Genomic DNA, 21,109 nt, shown 5'->3' with positions numbered 1-21,109 from the left:
AGGAAATTTGATACTTCGATTCTGAACCGAAAGACGTTATGACATTAGAAATTCCCATAAGACAAGTTCTATATTCAGCTGTGATATTTATACAGTGCTTTACAAATATACCTAATACACAGTACGCCGGTAAGCCACGGTACTTAAATAATTGACAGAGAAACAAAATAGGATTCACTTTTGAAAGTCCTAGACTTTTAGTCTGCCTGGTTCAATTTTCTCTTTCACACAGGTCAGAACCAGGATTTTCAGAAAAAACAGGCAAAAAACCTGACTCCACACTGCAATTCCACCATAACGCCTAGCAGAGACTCATTTCAAGGCATACAATGCCTTTACCTTTTCTAGCCTTTTTTAGGTGTTTTACTTAATAGATCTCCAGATACTTTTGCTATCCACAAACTCCCAAACCAGCCCTGCTTCTTGTCAAGGCCTCAAAGGGAGTTGCCACCATCTGCAGGACTCTCTCAGCACTGGGGACTCAGCCAACCTCCCAAGACATACTCTAGCCTCAAGGGAACAGGGACAAGCCGAACATCTCCATACCTACAGGACAGATGCTCTCCTCCTTTCAGAGTCAGGTTATGCACACTCGGTTCTTACTGATGTTTTGGCTCCACTTAGTGGCCAGCAAGGCTCATTTAAAGCGTTGCCTTCCTCTTGAAACTACCGCTTTACTCAAGAGTTGCAGACAATAGGGATCTTCTCCACTGTGATCAGCAGGAGCCTCGTTCGTGATCCACAGCTAAACCAACGACAACTAAAACATCAAGTCTGAATTCCAGCAAGCACTTACCTTGGTAGCAGTGGGGACCGGGGCTTTGGTTTTTCTTTCTCCTTCTCACGTTCCCTGTCCCTGTCCCGGTCTCGGTCCCTGTCCCGGTCCCTATGCTGCCTGTCTTTTTCATCTCTCTTCACTCGTTCTCTCTCACGTTCCCACTCTTCTTTCCGCCGCTGGCGCTCCTTGTCACGTTCCCGTTCCCTTTCTCGTTCTCGCTCCCGCTGGCGCCGCTCTCGCTCCCGTTCTCGCTCCCTCTCGCGTTCCCTTTCTCGTTGTCTGTTCTCTCTTTCTCTTTTCCGCTCTCGCTCTCTTTCCTTTAAAAAGAAAAGAGAAATCATTGTGACGTTGTGATAACATCTCCTAACAAAGTGGGCAGCAAGGTTTCAAAGTCTTGGACCGCAAGCAATTACATACGCCCTCCCATGTTAGAGCAAAATATTGAGATAAATAATCTGGAGCTTGCTGGCCATCACTGTTTGCTAAGCAGGCAGAAAGTGGAGAGGAACAAAACACTGCATCATATTCATCACAGTTGTAATTTTCAAAGGCACAGTCAAAGATTAATTTGGCTTATTTTGCTTATTAAATAAATGTATTGATGTTTACAAGTATTTACTCTCATTGCTAATCGTGTTTATAACAAGCTAATTAACTTTACAAGCAAGCACCATGAAAATAATTGATGGTGCACCATGCGCAACGATAGTGAGGACAGGCTCCTGTTTATGCGCTGCTTTTGTAGAACAGCAAGGTCTTACAGCAAAAGGAAAGCCACTTTTTAAAGGATATGACGAATACCAGTGAAAAGCTCCCCACTGAGCAGGATTTATTATTTTTGCCACTATTCTCGAGGCACAGCAGTTTGCATGAGGACTAAAGGAAGCGGAGGGAAAGGGTTCATAGCCTTATTCTCATTAAGCTCTACACCTTACAGCAGTGCAACACCAACCGACTGCATCTGGGATTTTAGCAACTGGCTGGGTGCTTTCCTCGTCTGACTCAAAGCAACTAATGTGCAACTCCACCAGTGGTGGACAGTCATGCCGGAGCCTCCGTCTGTACACAAAGCACACCTGTCCAAATCTAATCCTTTCCATCTGTCCCAATAACTAACAAGCAAACCGTTCCTCAGCCAGGTTATTTCCTGGAAACTCCCTCCCTCTTCAACATTTCCAAGAACAGCTGCAGATGCGGCCGTAAGCACTGCACAACTGCCTGGTACGCAGAGGAGCAGCCAGCGCACATGAAGAGGAACCATCTTCCCATCTCAGACATGCTTTTGCCTTCATCACGCTGAAACAGAATATCCTCCCATTCCTGCACCTAGAGTGTGTCCTGTGCAGTAATTAAGATTTAACTATTTGTAAGATTAAACATCTTGAACATACATGAAAAGTCCCATTTCAACCACTGCACTGGAAACATGACACGCACCAGAAGTACCTGAAAGAAAGTTGAAAGGAAAAGCGCGGAAGGGGGTATTACCTTACTTACTCTGTAGTTACGGTACGGATCTGGGTCTGTATACTGAACCCTGAAATTCTCATACTGCCCACCACGCCAGAACCGTTCTATTTCATAGTCATAATAGGGATCTGTATAGGGATCAAGCCTACAATGAAAAACAGGGAAGGTTAGAAAGGGAAATATCACCTTGTCGCCATATAGAAACCCTACATATGCTAGGTCAGGTCTTAGTCACTGTGCACTGACAAGAAAAAACATGTTCAACGGAGTATGACCGTACAAAGTGGTTTATTTTCTACAAATCCCAAACAGACAGAAACAGTCTTTTTTAAGTGAAGCTTATCAGAGAAAAGCACAAACCTTTCTTGATAAACGCAAAAAGAGAAACACTACGAACCAAATTCAGCCTTCAAATCAATGTGGTAAAAATGCAGAAACACCAATTGCTTTTTATAGCCACTTCAAATGTATGCAAATGTAACAGAACATGTTTTGCCTCATTGATTTAGAGCTGCGTTTTCTGTCCATGCACACATAGCTAATCTCAAGCACCCTCACACCAGAAGTGGAATGGATCGTGATCTCCTACTCCCTGCCATCAGAGGTGCATCCCAGTGCCGCCAGCACAGAACACGAGCTGTTGCTGAGCTTTCCACTGGGAGAAGCTAAGCTTTGGGGGCAGGCCAGCAATGCTCTGCCCCTACGCCCGGAATTATTCCATGCAATGAAGGTAACCGCATCTGCAGCCGATATTCTCCAGTGAAAAACAGGTGCTGACCCTCCAGCACACAAATGAACTGGCAAGCTCAATTGCAAAACTGTAATTACTTTTGGGGAGGAAAAGGATCTAAAAACCACCCTCCTTAAATCTGTAACGTTTCCTCCATTTGATGATTTCTATGAACATTATTTGATGTTTTTAATTCACATACTCAACATTATCCAATCCCTGCCAGCCACCTGGAGTGAAAATATCAGATCCATTGTAAAGACAGGGAGGTGGGTACAGGAAACAAGAAACTTCCAGGGCCACAGAGGAGTCAGTGGCAGAACTGAAGATTATAAAGCAAGTGTTCCCAAATTCCAGATTATCCGTAATGAGACTCTGACTTGTAAGTAAGAGGAATAAAGAGCCCACTTTTGCTTTTTAAAGAGTGCCAAATAATCTAAAACAAGCTAAGATGCAAGTGCTGCCCTGCAGGTCAAGTGGCTACCTATATTTCTTTCAGTGCTTTTAAATGGTTTAAGATTTCTATTTTTGTCTTTTTTGAAAGAGTACCAGGGAATCTTGAATACTGATGCTTAATTCAGCAACAAACTCCTGATGCCAACCAGACAACAGTCTGGATTTAGTGACAGCAGGTGTTCAAAGAGACACAAAAAATCTCTAGCTACACCAAAAAGGAAATTCTTTACTTTTCAACCCAGCCTCAAATCCAAATCTCCCCATTCCCTTCCTATAACATTTGTGGACTTCCTATTCATTTAAACAAGCATCACTGCTGTGCATTTAGGTAATTCAGTGCTTAAATCCTTAGGCAAATAATTGGTATCACCCAAAAAATCAAACACATCCATTCAGTTAACAAACGGCCCACCACACCTGATGGGACAGTGGTCTGTGGCCTAGGAAGTTTTAAGTAGTACAACGGAGAAAGGAAAGGGAATATTTTCTTACAGTTGCAACAGTACCGGAATCAAAGACCTGCTTACCCATAGTTAATGTTTTCTTTGATGTCCACCTCCCTATAGTTTTTCAAAAAAGAAAAAGGGATTCATGAACTATTTAGACATCTTCATATGTCACAAGACAGTCCTGAAAGCATTTATTAACATCCCAGCTGCACCACCAGTGGTTAGTTTGCTGCAAGGTGTCAATCTGTGCAGTAAGTGTGTGCGAGTGTGAGAAAAATCACCGTTTTCTAGAGTTTACAGCAGCAGCAACTTCATAACTTTTGCCTTTACACACAATGAAGACATTTTAATGCCAGAGTCTGGTTATACACAAAGGTGCTTGAATTTTCAGGAATTCCATTTGTTTGATTACTTCTGTTTAACACTGGCTACATGCAATACATTTTTTTCTTGACTATAGGAAAACCCAGAAAGTCCTGTACTTAACACAACAGTTCTTACATCAGTGAGGCAGTGGCATAAAACAACTAGAACACTGATGCTAGTTTTCATATACATTCATAAAATAAAGATACTATGTGGTCAACCCACAGAGCACTGGTGATAATATGTCCCAGGTGCAACTGAAAGCCTTCTCAGAGGAAGAGAAGACCAAGATACAGACCGATTTCTACACAGGAAAATATTAATATGGGGCAACTGTTTTGTTACAGTCTGCAGAACTGAGTAGATAGCTTCTTTTTAAGACAGAAAAGGAATTGCACTCCAGAGCAAATCAAAGACTACTGAACAAAAGCTTAACCTGCTCCTTTTCAGACTTTTTTTTGCAGTTCATTCACTCTAAAATAGACAGAACCAAGCCCTGCAAACACTTTCTCTGTGAGTGAGTAGAAATAATCCATAATCTGTACACAGATGTTGGAAGAACAGAGGATGTGTAAGCAAGAGAGAAACAGAGATTCACCTGTATTCCTGCAGAATACAAGCCTCTCAATAATTGTTTTTCCATTCCATTTCTTGGCTCAAGAACTACTAAGCAAGTCTCTCAGAGTTGACTTACTCATCCTTGCACCTTCTTCTGCCTGCTCTCAGTTGTGACAGGAGCGTGTCTGAGGTCTCCAACATTTTATGTTTCACCTCCTTAAAAAACCAATCACCTGAACACTTAAGTTTAGGGTGGTTTTTTTGGCCCAGGCCGTGCCCTGACAGCTAACAGGTTTGCTTTCTGACCAGTGTCTTACTAAATAGTTTATCTGGGACTGGTCAAGATGTTTGTTAAGACTAGCTGCTGTGCCAATGCCCTTGCAAATAAACACCCAGCTGGTCGAGACAGTACAACTGCTGCCCTGAAGCTCTTGGAGGTTGAGCATACTTCAACTTTGCAGCCCCAGCTTTAGCACTTTAAAACTCTCATGGGTTGGAATAAGAAAAACAAGAGGAAAACAAGTCGAAAGAATGCACTGGCATGAGGTAGGCAATGCACAACTAGGTAGTGTCTTGAGAGACCAGTATGCCAACAACATTGAAGGCAGAAAGGTTTAAAGACGACTGTGAAGGAAGGTAGCGTTGAACTGGAGTGAGTGGAGGCAGCTCAAGTTTTTAACCGGTGTACATGCTGCTTAATGGAAGTTGTTTCCATTTCCCAAGGTGAGCATTCCTCCAATTTGGAGGAACAAGTTAACTGAAGACTCCCACTCTGCACTACATTTCCCACCCATCTATTCCGCATAGCAAAAACAAGACTGCATCTTACGCTGAATCTCTGACGTCTCTGGTGATGCGATAATTCCAGTCGCGGAAAAACTCATTTTCTTTGTCAAATTCACGCTCGTCTTCTCCAATAGTCACAGTGAACCTCTTCTCCTCAAAGTCAGGCTCCTGTTCTTTTCTCATAGTTGCCTTTTTTAATACCTGTCATAACATAAAAACATTGTAAAGAGAGAACATTTCTGAGGCACAGAGAAATTGCAGCATTAAAAAATCCTTCACTTGGGAAAAACCTGCTCTTCAACTAATGCATCCTTCTTCTGCCCAAGTCTTACAAACGTGCAGGACACTGGACTTTTCTTGACATAGAAAGTGTAATTCACTATTCCATCAGCTCGGAACAGCAGCAGACAGGCAATAAAAGTTTCACGCATGCTGACCCCATTTTCTGAAATGATCAGACACATGGATCCTATAGGTACTGGAGAAACAGGTACTGAAGGGAAATTGGATCAGCTTCAAAAGTTTTGCTTTGTGGTGGACTTGACTCCAGGGCCATTCATGTTAATATAAAAAAAACAAACCTGGATGCCAGCTCTTCTTGACTGTATAACAACTGTGATATACAACAAGATGCAGTTAATAGGTTGAAAGGCAAAGGAAGGCTCCTTAAAAAGAGCAAGACACTACATGCTCCAAAAAGAGCTCTTTAGCATCCCGCTCTCAGTGAAACAGGCCAGTGGATTCTGGAGACAGTCAGCATACTTCCTGAGGATGCCATTTACCTCTTTAGCATGGCGGAGTCCTCTCTCCCAGGCACTTTCTGTTGGAGGGTCTGGAGGGGGTGGAGGTAAGATTTCATCAACAACTGGCCCTCCCTGTTAGAAAGGCAAGAAGAGGAAGGAGACAGACACCTGACATTAGTTTTAAGTAGCAAACTCATGCTTTGTAAACAGTTACTCCGGAGTACCTCCAGATACTCCAGAGATGTATCAGCAGGACATAAGCTGGGACACACATGGAAAATCATTCCCCTCTACTAGCAACTTCAAGACCACATTTTAAAAATCATGTATCCAATAGATGTATTGAATTTTGCTAAAGTACTAGCTCAAATAAAATCTTCACTTCTTCTAGAGCAGGACACAAATGCTATGTGCAGAAGCCATAAATTCACAGAAAAGACGTCCATACCCAAGGGTTGGCTGGCATCAGCGGGTGAGGGCCGATAGGAGGAGCGCCATTCGAGGAGAAGGGCTCAGGCTTGGAGATCAAGGAGTAGTTTCCTTTGTCATTCACGCCAGGGTGAATAAATCGACAGTTCATGCCCCAAGTACAGTGACCTGTGGAAATACAGTTCTGTTAGACCCCTGTATGCCTACAGCAAGTTTGTTCAGCCCCACAACTATTTAAAAGCCATCAAGGAATAATGCTGTTTCAGACATAAGACTTTTCTTCTCTCCAACTTTGTTGAGATTTACCTGTTTTCACACACATGGAAAGACACTTGCCACCCCTCACCTTCCCAGAGAGGACAAACAGATCCAGTCACAGATGGGTGAACGTACAAGCAGCTTATTACGGTGGGGAGAAGGGAGGGAAGGATGCATATACACCATTGAGCAAATGCAGTAATAAGCCTATGAGCTCTTCAAGCCTTATTAATGACAAACACTTCAAGTTAGGAGCTTTACCTTTTACAGAAAACAATGAATATAACCTGACAGCAAAGAAAGCATCACAGTGCATTTAAAACAAACAGCTCTCTGGTGAGGCACGATGTACATCAAAGCGTTTCTCTCCAGCCAACTCCGCAGGCTTGCCAGCACAAAGCACGAAAGGAGACATCACTATGGAGGGCGGCAGATGAATCTGAAGCTGCTCATTAGCTTCAGGTACCACTCCCAAAGAGATGGTAACACTCAGGGGTCTCTAACAGGACACAAAGCTAATTCCCAACTGTATTTTAGCTTGCCTTAGAAACAAACCCCATTTTTTTTCCCGGCAATCCACTCAACATCAGGCAACAGACATTTTGCAGATTTCCCAGTTGACACCTGCATCACAAAGTCATCGCTAATTCTGCGCTAGCTCGGGCACTAGCACGTTGACTTTAGAGGCAATGGAGCAGTTAACACTGCTATGGCCCAAGGAGGAACCCCTGATCTCGGCTGGCAGGGCAACATGTCAGAAATTCACACTGCACCTGGGTCCCTGGAAATGGTCCTCATCAGTCCCAGATTAACCACAAGCTGGTGTTCTCTGTCAGGGGTAACACTGGATGCTTTTGTACTGTCAAACATCACGAGAGCACAAATTCCTTTGCACAGCAGCTCACGGAGCAGCAACGCATCCTTTCTCAAAGCCTGAGCACCAGGTGTAGGGGCTGCCAGACACCTATGCAAACACTATTCCTACTGAAGTGTCAAGGGGAATGATTACCCTGACAATTAAGGGGCCCTGCTACATATGTCAAGGTGGCTACACGTCAAGCTATTTCACTGGAAGGCTTTGCAAGCTAGTTATTCATGCCACCGGACAGACGCAGCCACGTGAGTGCTCCTCAGACACAGCAAGGACAAAAACCTGAATGTCTTCAAGGTCCCACATGAGCAGCGCCTGATCTCTCTGGTGGCAACAAAGCCTTTAAGGGGCGAGCAAGAGTGGATGTCAACGTTATCTGAACCCACGCCAAATCAAAGAAAAACAACTGCGGCAGGAGATCCTGCAGTCTGAACTTTGACTCAGGCAAGTATTTCCACGCTGCACGGAGGCGTATGTCACACTAAGGATTCAGGAACAAACAGCTCTCTTTGCCGAGGGACTTCCCTGTTCCACCATCATCACCAACACGTTCGTGTCTCAGCACAGGCAGAAAATCCAATACCGGAAGACATTCAGGAAGCCAAGTACATGATATCTGATGGTCACGTCTCCGGAAACCCCCTAAGCAGTTCCCTATGTTGCATATACCACTGACGCAAGGAATAAGAGACTCCACCCTGTTCTCCACCCTTCTTTTAATTTCAGATTTTCATAAATTGTTTCAAGGGCCATTGTAAATAAAACCAAGTAAATGAGCAAACATTAAGTGAGATGAAGCTGAAGGAAGTGGAAGAGAGCCATAATCAGTTTAAATAAGAAAAGTGCTATAAAACCTACTCTCTACGCTGAAAAAAAATTGCAGGATAGTCTAAGATAGCTGTTGTGCAGTTGCAAACTTTGGGGAATGTCCCATTAAGAAAAACAAAAAAAAAAAAAAAAAGAAATACAATTGGTTAGATTTAAAAGTTTCAAGTCTTAGGTCTCATTCCCAGTAAGAAATACGTTTTATGACTTCCTACCCCCATTCCTTCCAACTGAGACTGACAATCCCAATCACATTTCAGGTATGTGGTATCTGATACAGTGTGGAGCAATCTTCCGGCTTAACGAAAAAGCTTCTATTTACATGAGGATTTTTTTTTTCCAGCTGACCATTTCCTCAGCCCAGTGGAAGTACTGGCCACCGGCACGTCTCACCCTGTCAGGTCCAACATCACCCCTTGACCACGCCATCTCGCTGGAGTTTCTGGGTTGCTTGTGAAAACAGCTATACGTGAGCTGCCAACACCTCACACCACTACGCAGGCAACGCAGGAACCTCGTCAACAGATGCCTCTGCAGGGGCTGCAGCAGCTCGGTGGATGTCAGCATGATGTCACATCAGTATTTCTTACCAGGAAACAGTATTTCTAGCCCTATTTTCGATTTTAAAATTTCATCAAATGTCTTTTAATAACTAGGGAAGTGAGATGGATGTGGGATTGCAAGAAACAACTACGTTTTGGCAAGGCATAAGCTTGATAAGAAGTAACGAGTATTTGCCATTTTTGTTTTCCACGGAATAACCTCTAAGCAATAGTTGATTGTTAAATCAGCCCAAGCAGTTTTATTCCATGCTGTTTTAAAAACACTAGCAAGTTCTCCTTTATTTGTTCCTACTGGGCTCACCATACCTAGGGCAAAGCAATTTTTGCATATTGGCTGTATGTAAATTCAGCATCTGGCCACCAAGGAACAGAAAGGTGACACTGAGGACACCAGGGGCAGAGTTTATCATGTAGACAGCAGCTTAATGGGTATGAAACCAAATAAGAAAAATTACAGCACCTTTGGTTTGCTTCCACCATTACAGCATGTCATTACCTTTCATGAAGAATCGGCAGGTGGGACGTGGCCTCACTTTTCTGTCGCTGGGGTCTTTAACTTCTCCTTCTTCCAAGTCATCATCCTGGAACAGACAGACAAGCTGACATTTCACGTGGTGCATTTTCTGCAGCGACTTGACATTTCACAATACGGTCAAATATCAGTCACTGAAAACACACCCTGGAGCAAAAAACAAGAGAAAAGCAACATGAAGTTACAATAAATACCCCTGAGCATCTTCACAATGTACCGTACAAACAAGAAGATGCATCAACTTCAGTGTTTCAAAGGTGACGACAAAACCCTTCAGGCCTTATGGACATCTTGGTGCCACACCACAGACCAAGGTTTCAAGCTGCATCATTTTACCTGATATATGCTTAAAGGCTTAAAATCAACAGTAGAGTGGATTAAGCTCTTATACCTCAGCTGAACGAGGCTGGCTGTGCACTTTTAGCTGGCAGCACGTGCAAGGCAGTTAGAAGCAGCTTCATGCTCTTTTGAAGCAAATGAGCTAAATCACGTTACCTTTTCTTCCCGCAGGCTAACAGCATGCACACCAACAGCTACCGCGGCTCTGCTGGCATGGGTAATACCACTACCCTTCAGAGCCTTTAAACTGGACTGTCCCTTGCTCAGCACTCATGTCATCCCTATTTAGCTCAAGCCAATTCCTTCTGTTCATTGATTTAAAATACATAATGGTATTCCTGCATTAATGCAATACAGACATCACGCACCTATACATCAAGTTCTGAAGGATAACTGCTATTACAATAACTAATTATAAAATGTTTCCCCACAATGCTGAGCGATAACCTCACACACAAGTTTCAGGAGAAAAGTCACACATATTTCTTCCAGTCCTCTCTGGCAACAACCTGACACCTTCCCTTCTACTGAAAGAGTGGTCAGGCCTTGCAACAGGCTGCCCAGGGAAGTGGTGGAGTCCCCATCCCTGGAAGTATTTAAAAGACGTGTAGATGAGGAGCTTAGGGACATGATTTAGTGGGCATGGTGTGGTTGAGTTGACGGTTGGACTTGATGATCTTAGAGGTCTTTTCCAACCTTAATGATTCTATGATTCTATGATTCAAAGATTAAGAACCACAGGGGATAAGCGTGAAACAACAGTCGTGAAAGACCCCCAGAAGAATGCTGTTGAAACTTTAAAGTACCATCCTTTGCCTTTGTTCTCCAGGGCAAAAAAAGTCTTCCCTGGCTTCATTAGACTGCATCTGAAAAGTCAAAAAGAGCTAAAAAGATGTGGGGATGCAGAAGGCAAAGGCATACAGGACCAGAGAGCTGTCAGAGGTATCTGGCAAGGAAATCAGTTATTTATCCTAACAGGCACCCTGGCCTTCCCTCAGCCTGCCTCCATTTCACCGCCACAGAAGTTTTCAGCATATGAAACACATCTGAAGAGGGAGCATCTGGTGGAGGTCTTCCCTTTGCGTGGCAATCGCAGCAACCCTGTGGCAGTGACAGCAGTTGTCTACATGGAAAAGATTAAGAAAGTTATGTACTTTGATCAGTTTAGCAGCTGGAAAGGAGGAAAAACCATCACTCAGCTGTAGATAAACAAAGGGTGTACAGAGAGACGGGTTAACAGCCTCTTCTGCTGCATTCCTCTGAGGGCAATACAAGGAGAGCTGTCCTGAACAAGAGTGGATTTTAAAGACTACACATATATTTGAATTAAAATTTGCATTAATATCCCCCCCCTCCCAAGACAGAACTCTGACAACAGAATAAAATGCACAGATTTAACAGTTTCCCCCAAAGCCGAGGACGGCATTCAACGCATGAATGGTATAACCAGCTCAACTCTGCTTCTTTCAAAAGAACTGTGTGAAGTCTTTGCAAATGCTGTACTTGAACAAAAGGGAAAGTATTTATTTCTGTGAGGTCTCCTTGGAATCAGGCAGCTGGGAACCCTGTTATGAGTTAATGTATGAAAACCAGAGTACAGATTCATCTTGTGCTTTGTAAGGAGAGTGCTCCCAAGAATGCCTTAGACTCTAAAGGAAAGCATTCATATTTTAATCAAGAAGCAGCCATGGAGTCAGGATTCCAGGAATTTTTTTTCCCTGCCTGGACTCTCTCACAACACACTGCAATTCCTTCTAACTGAATCAGAAATACACAAAACTTTTGGAAAATACATAAGCGCGTAACAAAATCACCTGCCAGAATGGGCACGAAGAAGAAAAATAACACCACCCTTTTTTAAGCAACAGAACTTGTCAAAGCACCATTAGAGTAAAAAAACACGTTAGAATAAAAAATACACAATATACCACTCTTCAAAAAAAAAGGGAGGAGGGTCTCTCCAGCAAGGCTCTGCCAGCTTCCCGAGCACGCGGCCAGGTCAGCTGCACAGCAGTGGGGACTGGAAAGCAACACCATCTCCCAAGTCTGAGCCCTCCCCTCCTTGGCTGAGAAGCCTCACCAGTGACCCCATCCACAGTCCATTGCTTCCTTGCCTGTTCACCAGGATATTCTGCCCCAACCTAGCGCTTTTGGCATGGACAGCGAGGAGCAGAGCCAGCCAGGTGCTCCGGACCAGCGACTTCTCTTTGCAGTACTCTGCACTCCCACTATTCGGATTCAAGTAAGGTGTTCACCGGACCAGGAACCCACAGGTGGGTTTCTAGTCTAGTGCTAGAATCGCTTTGTCCTGTTTTCCTCTGCCTGCAAGAGGGAAACTGGTATTAAGCTGTATTAAATACAACTGCTGTACTGCAGTGCTTCCTATCTAAAGACAAACATGGTTAAAGAGTGCTATTTGCCCTAATCACCAATGCAATTACAACCAGTTTTCGATTTTTCTAAATAGTTGCGTTTGTTCTCAGCTGTGAAACAGTAGCTACTGGGACTGCACATCCTTGAACACATCACCGAAACCATGCGCAGGGACTGTCTGGTTAGGCACTTTCCAGAAAGCTCAGCACCCTCCGTTCCTCTTCCACGCACCCAGATGCTGCTAGAGCCCAACACACAGCTCAGGGCCACGGGCTTCCCACACACGCCTGATGCCTCAAGCACACAGCAGCCACTCTACAGCTGCCTCTCAACCTAAACTGATGAGACAGCTTATGAACGCCCAATCCATGGCTAAGTAATTTGCTGTCAGCATCACTCAAAAGTCCTCTGAGACCTGAGGCAGAATAGTTTCTTAAAGCACTGGAGCCCTTCCATATTCAACGGGAATAAAGCTTATTTGTGATGGCTGTGACAATATTAGGCACAAAGTTTTTCTACAGTACGTGGTACTAGACATCCTAGCCACTGAGTTTAGGACTGGGTTCATAGTATGCTCTTACCTCCAAAGAAAAAGTGTGTTACTTGCACACTGGGGACGCAGCTAACGCAGATATTCGCGTCAAAGAAGAAAGAAGGCATGGCAGTCTAACAGTCAAACAGTTCTGAAACACAAGGATAGGTCTCTCCCTGCAGGACTTTGCCCACCTCAAACCACCTCCTACTTACGTCAATTTCTCCATCATCAATTTCTCCATCATCCTCTTCCTTCTTCTTCTCCTTGAGGGGATCCTGGCTGTCCTTTTCATCATCACTTTTGCTGCTGGATTTTTTCTCATCTTCATGGGCATCATCTCCTTTCTCCTCTTCCTCATCATCCTCACCAGCAGCTTTCTCACCATCCTCCTCTGCAGCAGCAGCACTTGGTTCCTCAGGAACTTCCTCATCATAGTCCAACTCGTGCTCATCTAGTTCACGGGTGACAGAGGACGCTTCATCACCAAGGTCATTTGTCCGGTCTTCCTCCTCTCCTTTGCGAGGCGGGGGGCTCTTCAGCTCCCCACTTTGCTCATTGTTGTCAGACTCCTGAGACTTGGTTTCGCTTAAGCGGTCCTCTTCATCCGAGTGGTTCTCCTCTTCACCATGACTCAGTCCCCTGCCTGCATCCTCCTCCTCCTCTTCCAGGACGCTGCCTTGCCCACCCTCTCCATCAAGTTCCCGGTCTGAACCGCGCTCCTTCAGGACTTCGTCATCAGAAAGCTGCTGGTCCTCTTCATCAGGGGAGCAGGGGTTTCGCTCAGGGCTGTCGGAAACGTCCATCAGTACCCAATAGTCTGCAGAGGGTAGAAAACAACACTTGTTACAGGGAAACAAGCTGGGAAATCAAGAAAGGCTCACCTTGCAGAGTTTGTACTCTTGTATTTTACTTCCTAAAGAAGAAAAGATTGCTTGATTTCATGAACATGGTTTATCACAGTACCTTCAAGAAGAAAACACAGAGTTTAAACTGCATAAAGAACTGATTCCAATATTGTCCCAGACTAGAGAAGAGTGCGCTACCCTTCACATACAACAACGGAGCTCCAGGTTGGAATTTCATCTACAGGCTCTAATAGGTGAGGGTGCACAAGCACTCCCACCAAATCACCGTTAGAAATCCCAAGGTAGCCTCCTCACCCCAGGCACAATAGGCAGTGGCATTTCTTCTGCGAAGAAGCGGGTGAGCTTCAGAACATAGGGCCAGGTTTTCAGGTGTATTTTGTAATTACAAGCACATGGCGCCGCAAATTGCACGGACTCCTGAAGAAGCACAAGAGCACAAATTACAGTGATTCTGGAAAAACAGCCTATATATTTACAGTGCTTGTTACACTGCATCTAGAACAGATATGAAAGCAAGGACAGCATGCATTCATGAAAAGTCTTGGATTTTTAATCAGGTTTAATTTAGTGCATGTATTGCCATCTAATCTCCACCCTCTTTATACAATAAAGATTCAAAATTCCTTCAAAGAAGCAGATTAACTTCATAACTGTCTGCATCATGTACTTTTGCTAGAAGCTCAGTACGAACATGTGCTTGGTACGAATAAGCTAAAAATTAGATGTCTGCTTAGAATAAGCATAATAAATGCAACAGAAAGGGACAAGATTTAAACCAGGGGAAAAAACCCAACCCGTACATCTATTTTACTCCAGAAAACAAAAAAACCATGAATTATAGCAGAACGTCTGATCCAAGGAACTGGTTGAGCTGTCTCTTACTAGGAAGATTACTGTTTCACATCTAGACAAAAGCTCTTGTTTATTAAAAACTCTTACCCTTCAGCTGTGGTCTCTTGCTGCAGCATGTCCTTAGCCCTATAAACAACGATGGCAACTCCTTCCTAGCCCCCCTCAGCAATAACCAGCAGTGCTTCAGCTGCCTCAGAAGAGCCCAGGCTGAGAAAGGTGTCTTGGCAGGTTTTCCAGCACCGAGGCAGCCAATGTAGTTCTCTGGTTGTACCAGTGGAACAGTTCAACACAGGCATTGGCTCCTCTCAAGGTGGCACCTTTCCAGAGGACTAAATTCACCATTTCAGTATATGCCACCTCCTCCTCCAGACCCAAAGGTTTGTACGGGAACAAGCTTGGATGGCCATCAGACAGAAATGAAAAGCTAAAGACAAACCCAAGGTTTACAGAAGCATATTAAAGGCTAAAGAAAAGCCACGGGGTTACAAATCAGCAGGATTTCTTCACCTTAATATGTATCATGTTTTACTTCAGCTGCTCCTAGCTACAACCTCCCCACAAGCACATTTCCTGCTGGTGCAACTAAAACATCACATAAATTACCAGACTTTTACCTGCTATTTTTAAAATCTTTGGAGCAGAAATGCTACAAATCAAGACTCTGGTAGCTCCTTTAAACATATCCAGCAATCCTTCCTGAAATAAAAGTTACTACCACTAGGCAGCTCTGCACTACTTAGCCTTTTTCCTGACCTACCCCGCCACTTTTCTCTGCTATGCTCTTCCAACTGGTTCTGCATAGTAAAGGTTATTATTTACTAAAGGTTATTATTTACCATCAAAGAGCAAGAACAGACAGGCAGAAGGCACACCAAGCCACAGCATCCAAACAGACTGCCACGCGCTGTAAACAAGACCAAAGCAAATCCAAGCCTTCTCAGCATCTGAAGAAACCCAAATCATTTTGGTAACGACAGAATTGGGGATCTTGGTGCTGAAATACGGCAGGAGCGTAAGCACGGGGAGCATGCAGCATCTCTTCTGCGTGTTAAGAGCCCACACCTGGAAATCAGGAAGGCATGATAACTTTGTTACCCATGCTACTCATCTGCTTATTCATTAACTTTCCAAGACCAGGGCTGTCGTATTTATGTCTTGTACGCTGCCAGATGTACTGTCATCACTGAGATAGCATCTCTTGCCTTCACTGTAGTGAAGACGTTATTAGCTGGTATTTGCAGCAAACTCTCAATATGGAAGTCACGCTCAAGAAAATGCTGCCCGTTATACTATGGGAGGTCTGCAGAAAAGGAGTTAAGAATATTTCTAAAAAATAAAAAAGAAAAAGCACTCCCAGAAGCAGCACAAGTCTGTATGTTAGTACCCAGCAACTTTGCTCTACTTCATGTCTTCAAAGCCCTGCACAAACATTAGCTAATTGATAAATGCGAGGATGATCTAAACATTCGACAGGGCCCCAAGCAGCAGCAGAGTCACATTTTGAGCTTCCTACCGGCCACTCTTTTTTCTCCGCACATTTCAAGAAGCTGGCTCTCGCTCACAACTGAAGTTGTGATTTTTACTGAAAAGTTAAAAATCAAATTAAAAGACGGCAATCGCCTCCCAGTGATAGCGGCTCTGGGCAGTTAAATAGGATGTAATCTGAAACAAATTATATTCTTACTAAGTATATAAAGCTTGATGCTGAGTTCATAAATGCTTGCACAAATTATTACTGGCTTTAAGAGCAAGTTTATAGCAGCAATTTTAATTGCCTAAGTGCCTGAGAAGTTACACTTTGCGTGCACATAGAACAACTTAGCGTATTACATCTGAAAGGTCAGCCGTAAGAGGCCAGTAGAAATATAAAAGCTGTCAAGTGCCGATGTGTTCAGGAAATTTGTTTTCTGATTTCTTGCAAATAAGCAGCACCAAAGAAAAAGCGTTTAAGTGAACTAGATGCCTTTCTACATTCGACATCAAGACCTTCAGAGGGATGGGGGAAAACAAACATGAACGCATTCTCACCACCAGCTAAGGTGATAAGCATAAAACATTCACCTCCATGGGAAGCTATTAAAGCTATTATAAAAATCCAGTGCAGCCGTCAGTTACAATCATTTCCTATTAATTTCCATCAGCAGAAACGATAAGAAACACAATAAATGACAGCCCAGTTAAAAAGGGTTCACAAAATCCAGCCAGTCCATTTTTGGTGCGTATTTCCCTGGATTCAGGTAACAGCAAGTTTCCCTTCGGCAACAGGCCTTACGTGCTCCCTGGTGCCTCTACCTGCGCAGACAGCGATGCAACGCGCAGAAGGCACTTCTAGTTCCTTCACCACCTCTTACACCGAATTATTTCGGTGAGAGCCACAGTTCACCCAGTCTCCAAAGGCTGTTGCTCCAACTTCACCAGCAGGCAAGAAAAGATATCCCAAAACCAACGTACCAGATTTTTGCTTCAATCTTACGTGCAACGGCATGGAAACGCCCCAAAGCAAACCCATGATATGCAAAGGTAAAATCAGAAGCAGGAAAAAAATAGGGAGATGGAAATTAAAAGAAAACTGTCAGACTAATGACGGAAGAGGACTAGATAGATAGCATTTTTGATGCATGATGGCAAGTTACTGCTCTAGCAGCCATCCAAAAGTTAGGCTAGCCTCTCACTCACTCACTGCCACAGCAACTCCTCCTGCAACAGGGGAGATCAAGACGATAACACGTTCTCCGGCCGTTCCTCCGCCCTGTGCAGCCCCAGGGTCCTCAGCCCAGGAGGAGAGCGAGGGAAAAAGGCGTTGCATCCCAATACAAGCTTTCGGGCAACAGCAACGTCGCAGAAGCACAGTTTGAGATGGGAGAACGCCTTATCACTGAGCTAGTCGGTGTTTGTTGTAGTCACTCGTTTGTAGAAAAAAGAAATAATTGAATGTTATGGAAGGCAAGAGTACCAAAGTAAGAATTTTGTGAAGTGCTAGAGTACTTGTTATAGTCACTCAAACTTCCTTTCAAGCTCCAATGCATTTATTCTTTGCATGGTAGCAAGCTTAACTCCAGTTTAAAGTGCACGTCCCAAGCGCTGTCTCAGAATAATCTGCAAATCACAGTTTATCCCAAATCTCTGGAATCCTGCAAGATTTTTTGAGGTGTTTGGGGGAGGGAGTTGTTTGGTTTTTTTGTTTATTTGGGGTTTTTTTGCTTTCCACCCTCCTTTAGTTACACATACAGGCAAATACCAGAAAGATCCAAGAAAAATGACTACATGGAAGTATTTCAAATCGAGCAATACTGACATAAGTGGTAGAGCAGAAATCCACAGGTTTCATCCCTCATCATACGCTTGGAATTTTTGTGCCTTAAAACCAAGCCAGTTTCCTACTGTCTTCAAAACCAGTTATAAAAGCAAAAAATTAACTTCTAACCTACAGATAAGATTGTTTGACTTTTAGCTTAGGACGATGGGGCAAGAACCAGGTATATCATAATACTTTTCATTTAGCAGCGTTTTATCTTCAGAGGTATCTTTAAAATTACAGGCAGTTCAGGCAAAGCCAACTTTGGTCAAAGCTGCACAATCCCTTCTATCACAAAACTGACTTCATTTGCTCAAAGTGTGTCAAATTTTCATTTTCTGTGTGTCTGAAGCAGACTAGTTCAGAACAGGTCACTAAGCCTTTCAGACGAACTTTACAAAACTCTCACTTTGCCAGGCTAAACAAGTTGGTACAGCCTTTCCATCGAGACGCTTTGGAGCAAATGCTCCAAAGCGGGGTGCACTTGCAGCCAAAATTGTCTTTTACTGCTTCTAGAATCACTTGTGCGTGCCTCATCTTTACACTTTTGTTAGGTGATTTGCCCAAGGCAAGAGGTAAACGAGTCAGAGCACTGGAATTCTTAGCAGCAGGTCTGTTTTCAAGATCAAGCCCAACTTCTACTCTCTGTTACATGAGCAGCATCAAAAGGTACAAAACCGGAAGGAAGAAATGCCAACCAGGTTTTAGTCTGTGGTCACACATGTACCTCGTATGCCGCTCTGAGGCAGTGCAGCGTTTCACGGATGCACATTCTGGATCCATGGCTCTCGACAGTGCCTGTTGCTGGCAGGAGGCTCAAATTCTGTTTCTTATTGCTCTATGCTGTGCTGTTTTCAATTAGAACTCATGAAAAGTTTGAGCAGCATCTTCAATTAAGCCAACAAAGTTAAGCTTTGTGTACAGCTGACTTGCTGCTGCAGGTAGTGACTTGGCAGCAGATGAACTGGTACTAGTATGGAAAGGACTAGCTCAGGATGGCAGGTTACTCTAACCCACTGCAAAACTGTGAGTTAAGACAGGATTTGAAACAGCCACCAAGGAAAAAATACCCCTGGCAAGCATTATTTGCATTAATTAAATTCCTCCCTCCAAGGCTGAGCCTTTATATGGTGCCCTAAAAAGCTTTCTCCAAGTGAACAAGGAATACACCTTGGATGTGGGGACCAACGACTCAGACTCTTCCACCACCTCCGGTAGCAGGAAGGCACCGAGTACCCTATAGAAAACTGAAGCTTGACAGAGCCATCAGCTTCAATCTTGAAATCCTACAAATTGTCAGTCAGATGGCAAGAACCAAGAGCATACCCAACTTCTGCACCCCCCCAGCAGAGACCTCACAGCTCCCGGGGTGGTCAAGGGACAGACGCGAAGGAAAGAAGCAAGGAACCTCTCTGCTTCAGGCAGAAATCTTTGTGATAGAAAGGAGAAAAAACACTTTCTAACAGCCAAACAGCTTGACGCAGAATCAAAACGGTTCCATTAATCAGACACATGAAAACCAGGGGTTAATGCAGAACAGAAAAGTTCTGGAACATGGTCTAAGTCAAGCCACGAGGATGGGTGAAAAATGATGAGTGAGTTGAGGAGAAAGAATGGGAAATAGTGCTGACAGGACAGGCAAGAAAAGAAACACACCACCAAATGATTTTAGGAACAAAGAATTGGAAAACAGAAGCAAAACAGAAGCAATGGGCAGGAACGACAATGGGGAAAAAATATGGAAGAGTAGCAACAACAGGAAGAGAATGAGATAAAATGCCTCGTGATCCAGGAAAGGAGCATCACATAAAACTGAAAAGACAAGTAGAACAAAGGCAAAGCACCCAGTCCTTTGCTTTGAATGAAACTATGGTCGTTAACAAGGTTAATTAACCAAAATACACACTTATCTGCCATCCTTAGAGAAGCACTGACTTTGAAAATGCACAGCAAACTTCAATTACCTGGCAGCTGTCAGGAAAGCTTTTAATGCAGAAAACTGAGCTGCCTTTCGGTATTTATTTAAGAGAACTGCTTTGTGACAGCCATTTTCAGCAAGCTGATTTTTAAAGAAGAGCTCAGAGAGCTCCGATCCGGAATGTTAACCACTGCTTTCTGTCAGGCAAACTTTGGGACCGACACCTGAAGAGAAACGGCGCCGTAAGCAGCTGGAGTTTGTTTTCACAGCATAACTGATTTTCCTATTGCTGGAGCACACACGGCTCTTCCTGCAGCTCTCCACTGGCAAATGCTAATTTTGAATTGCCTCGGTTCCATGACAGAAAACACGTACGATTATACCTGATTCTGTAGGATTCGTGGATAACCACACTCAGGAGGCTAACTTTACTCAGAACATTGGATCAGCAGTCTTGCAAAGAGTTGTCTTGATTAGACTGTGACCCTTTTCTTTAATCTAGACAAACCTTAGGAAGATCAGGACAAAGAACTCACACCTTGGAGGTGCTGCCCTCACTACAGCCAAAGCACCAAAAGTTAACAGTTGTTTCAGAAGAGCCGAGCTACCAATGGCAGTAAAAGAAAATATTATTAGCGTGGATGCCAAAAGAGCAGTTCTGAGAAGAGACAAACCTGCTGAGATGACTGATGGAGGGAATTTAAACTACCTGCAGCCGCTACGTGTTCTAGCACTTGCAAAGACAACAGGTTATAGCACTTGCAAAGACAACAGCAGAGAGGAGCGCCTCACAGCGACAACACAAACCAGTGTTATGCGGGTGATGCACCCACCCACCCATTCCAGGATGGACCCCCACGTGCAGCTGGCGCTGCTGTGGGTTCCTGGCCCTTCTCCCCAGCCTCCAGACCCCCTCTTACCTCACTGGGCCTCCTGCCAGGCTGAGGCTGAGCTCCTTCTGCTGTGCCCCCCGGGCCAAGGCTGCTGGAGCTCTCCCTGTTCCCACCTGCCTGGGGAGGGAGGACGGTCAGAGCTGCCTGCACCCCTGGGGTCCGGCCACCCCCTGTGCTGTCCCCCCACAGCAACCCTAGTTGAGACTATCTTCTTCCATAACACC

General features: G+C 44.1%; 1 protein-coding gene across 1 annotated transcript in view; it reads right to left on the bottom strand.

Annotated features, from left to right (window-relative positions):
- Positions 1-13,864, bottom strand: part of ZC3H18 (zinc finger CCCH-type containing 18) — a 41,098-nt gene extending 27,234 nt beyond the window's left edge. Inside the window, exons 1-7 of the mRNA XM_009587370.1 lie at positions 13,274-13,864; positions 9,779-9,863; positions 6,785-6,933; positions 6,376-6,468; positions 5,637-5,794; positions 2,276-2,393; positions 797-1,095 (exon numbers count right to left, since the gene is read on the bottom strand). Of these exons, the coding sequence (XP_009585665.1) occupies positions 797-1,095; positions 2,276-2,393; positions 5,637-5,794; positions 6,376-6,468; positions 6,785-6,933; positions 9,779-9,863; positions 13,274-13,864 (1,493 nt within the window). The remainder of the gene's footprint in view (positions 1-796; positions 1,096-2,275; positions 2,394-5,636; positions 5,795-6,375; positions 6,469-6,784; positions 6,934-9,778; positions 9,864-13,273) is intronic.
- Positions 13,865-21,109: the final 7,245 nt, after the last annotated feature.

Source organism: Fulmarus glacialis, unplaced genomic scaffold (assembly GCF_000690835.1).
Source record: "Fulmarus glacialis isolate BGI_N327 unplaced genomic scaffold, ASM69083v1 scaffold4951, whole genome shotgun sequence".
Lineage (NCBI taxonomy): Eukaryota > Metazoa > Chordata > Aves > Procellariiformes > Procellariidae > Fulmarus > Fulmarus glacialis.
The sequence above is the reverse complement of the archived record's forward strand: the minus strand, read 5'-3'. Positions and strand labels throughout refer to the sequence as shown.